At 32.3% G+C, this 3,314-nt stretch overlaps 1 protein-coding gene across 7 annotated transcripts in view; it reads left to right on the forward strand.

Moving 5' to 3' along the window:
* The window catches only part of LOC107698106 (drebrin-like protein B), a 46,666-nt gene that overhangs the window by 17,760 nt on the left and 25,592 nt on the right, over nucleotides 1-3,314 (forward strand). For 6 of the 7 annotated variants that reach the window (XM_016499017.1, XM_016499018.1, XM_016499019.1 and 3 more), the window contains 2 exons: nucleotides 247-361; nucleotides 2,980-3,072. In XM_016499017.1, coding sequence (XP_016354503.1) covers nucleotides 247-361; nucleotides 2,980-3,072 — 208 coding nt within the window. The remainder of the gene's footprint in view (nucleotides 1-246; nucleotides 362-2,979; nucleotides 3,073-3,314) is intronic. The other variant, XM_016499023.1, reaches the window with a different exon arrangement.

Consider the following 3,314-nt stretch of genomic DNA (forward strand, 5'->3'; position numbering starts at 1 on the left):
TCTCTCTCTCTCTCTCGCTCTCTCGCGCTCTCTCTCTCTCTCTCTCTCTCTCTCTCTCTCTCTCTCTCTTTGAGAGAATTTGAGATTCAGCCTTTTTGTCTTGCTCTGTTTTTACTCTTTCAGTATAGCCACTTACTTTGTATCTCTAGCTCTTATATTCTGAAAAGAGTCCTTGTACTGCCATCAGGGTTATCAGTCATGAAACTTGATGTAGCGATTGCTACTGTGTGTGTATATTTGTAACAGGAAGCCACGGCTCTCGTCTCCCAGCGCTCCGTTAATCCCAGAGAAATGTTCAAACAGAGAGAGATGGGTATCAACCCTGCTAACACAGACAATACTCAGTCCAGTCCAAAACCAGGTACCGTTCATCTATACATACTCTGTGTCCCACACATACACACACCATACGAGTCAAAACAGAAAAACAACAATATAGATTTGTTATATTTAATATTTATACTATTTACTATTATATACTGTACTATTTTATAATAGTTTTATGTATATTTATATATGAAGAGTTCATTTGGAAAAACAGATAACCCCGTTTTTAACCATTTTCAAAAATCATGTTTTTTTCATTGTGCATTCCAATTAATCTCAATCAAACTGCAGTTGGGTTATTTTGATTAGGTTAAAAAATAACCAAAAAATACAGCTAACTTACACACACCAAGAACGATAACTATAAATATAACTATAAAGATAACGATATTAGCGTCCACACCAGCGAACAATATCGTCTGTTTATTCTGAGCGCACGCGCGTCCGCCGCTTTAAATTCTCGAGCTCGTTACAACAGGATGGATTCTGATTGGCTGTCAGTGTTTTATATGCATATATAATTTAGTACAATTTTGCCAGAAAAAGTTTTAGAATTTTTTATCATATGTTAATGTAAAAAATCTTGTGTAATATAACTTGTTTGTTTGTTTGCTGTTTTTTATTGTATTTGTTATATTTTTTAATTGTTTTTGCCATGAAAAGAGCCTAAGATGCTGACATGGCATTAAATAAATATATACTGCTACTATACATTTATATAAATATACGTTATGTGGATTTATTAAAGTACATCAGTGTTTATTTATATAGTAACAATATATTAACAAAAGTAATATATAGAAATAAATATATATATATATATATATTGGGCTCTGTAAGATTAAGTGTGTTATGCTCACCAAAGCTGCATTTATTTTATCAGAAATATATAGTAAAATATTATTGAAATACATTGAAATATTATTACAAATTAAAAAGGTTATTGAAATATTATATTACACTTTTAAATAGAATTAATTTATTATTATGATGGCAAAGCTGAATTTTCAGCAGCCATTACTTCACTGTCACTTTTGATCAAATTTAATGCATCCTTGCGGAATAAAATAATTAATTTCTTAAAAATAATTAAATAAATACAAATAAAAAAAATGACTGACCCCAAACTTTTGAACACTTTTTGAATAACAGCATCTAATTTAGTGGTTATAAATATCAAGGTTTATATCTCATCAGGATAATAAATAACCAATTAGCAGTATGCTGATGTCCTGATGAGATCTCTACAAGCACAATTTACACTATAGGAAGTGTCATGTTTTTTCATTGTGCATTCCAATTAATCTCAATCAAACTGCAGTTGGGTTATTTTGATTAGGTTAAAAAATAACCAAAAAATACAGCTAACTTACACACACCAAGAACGATAACTATAAATATAACTATAAAGATAACGATATTAGCGTCCACACCAGCGAACAATATCGTCTGTTTATTCTGAGCGCACGCGCGTCCGCCGCTTTAAATTCTCGAGCTCGTTACAACAGGATGGATTCTGATTGGCTGTCAGTGTTTTATATGCATATATAATTTAGTACAATTTTGCCAGAAAAAGTTTTAGAATTTTTTATCATATGTTAATGTAAAAATTCGGTATTTGTTATATTTGTATTTTTTTTATCGTATTTGTTATATTTTTTAATTGTTTTTGCCATGAAAAGAGCCTAAGATGCTGACATGGCATTAAATAAATATATACTGCTACTATACATTTATATAAATATACGTTATGTGGATTTATTAAAGTACATCAGTGTTTATTTATATAGTAACAATATATTAACAAAAGTAATATATAGAAATAAATATATATATATATATATTGGGCTCTGTAAGATTAAGTGTGTTATGCTCACCAAAGCTGCATTTATTTTATCAGAAATATATAGTAAAATATTATTGAAATACATTGAAATATTATTACAAATTAAAAAGGTTATTGAAATATTATATTACACTTTTAAATAGAATTAATTTATTATTATGATGGCAAAGCTGAATTTTCAGCAGCCATTACTTCACTGTCACTTTTGATCAAATTTAATGCATCCTTGCGGAATAAAATAATTAATTTCTTAAAAATAATTAAATAAATACAAATAAAAAAAATGACTGACCCCAAACTTTTGAACACTTTTTGAATAACAGCATCTAATTTAGTGGTTATAAATATCAAGGTTTATATCTCATCAGGATAATAAATAACCAATTAGCAGTATGCTGATGTCCTGATGAGATCTCTACAAGCACAATTTACACTATAGGAAGTGTTTTATTTAAATGCCACATTATTTGCATGCTATATTTCGCTTCCCCTTTTGCTCTGTGGGTCACGTTTCATGTAGTGAATGTGTTCGAACACGTTTAAAGAAGGGCCTTGTCTGTGAATTAGAAGGTGTTTTCCTATGCATGCAGTAACTAACTCCTGATTGTTCAATGTTTTGTGGTATTTCCCATTCTCACGTTGTTCTCCGGGCATTTCAACCCTGTTCGTCCATCTGAAATTCGACACTGTCATTTAAACAGCCTGCAGTTCTTCTGTCTAAAACCATGTTTGTGGTCTGTTCTGCTGTGTATAACTGCATCTGTCAGCTTGGGTTTCTCTCTTTGTCATTCTCTGTTCTGTCTCAGGGCGGTTGAACAGCCCTTTTCTGTCCAAGCAGTCATGTGACCCAGAGCCATTTCGCTCTCCCGTGCGTCAGGCCTCACCTTTACGAGCCAGAGGTACACAAACACACACCTTATCATTCCTTCCTTATCGCACACTTGGAAAGGTCTGGTGTGTCGTCCATCTCCATGCTCACACACTTTCACTCTCTACTTCTTTGTGTGGTGTTTTCATGCATCTCAACTAAGATCTAACCACTCACACGTTCCTCATGCTTGCTGTCAAATTCTGCTGTACACCTCAAAATAAACGGGATTTCCAGGGTGCTGTGTGTGTGTGTGTGTGTGTGTGTGTGTGT

Source organism: Sinocyclocheilus anshuiensis, unplaced genomic scaffold, assembly GCF_001515605.1.
Source record: "Sinocyclocheilus anshuiensis isolate Anshui unplaced genomic scaffold, SAMN03320099.WGS_v1.1 scaffold1163, whole genome shotgun sequence".
NCBI lineage: Eukaryota > Metazoa > Chordata > Actinopteri > Cypriniformes > Cyprinidae > Sinocyclocheilus > Sinocyclocheilus anshuiensis.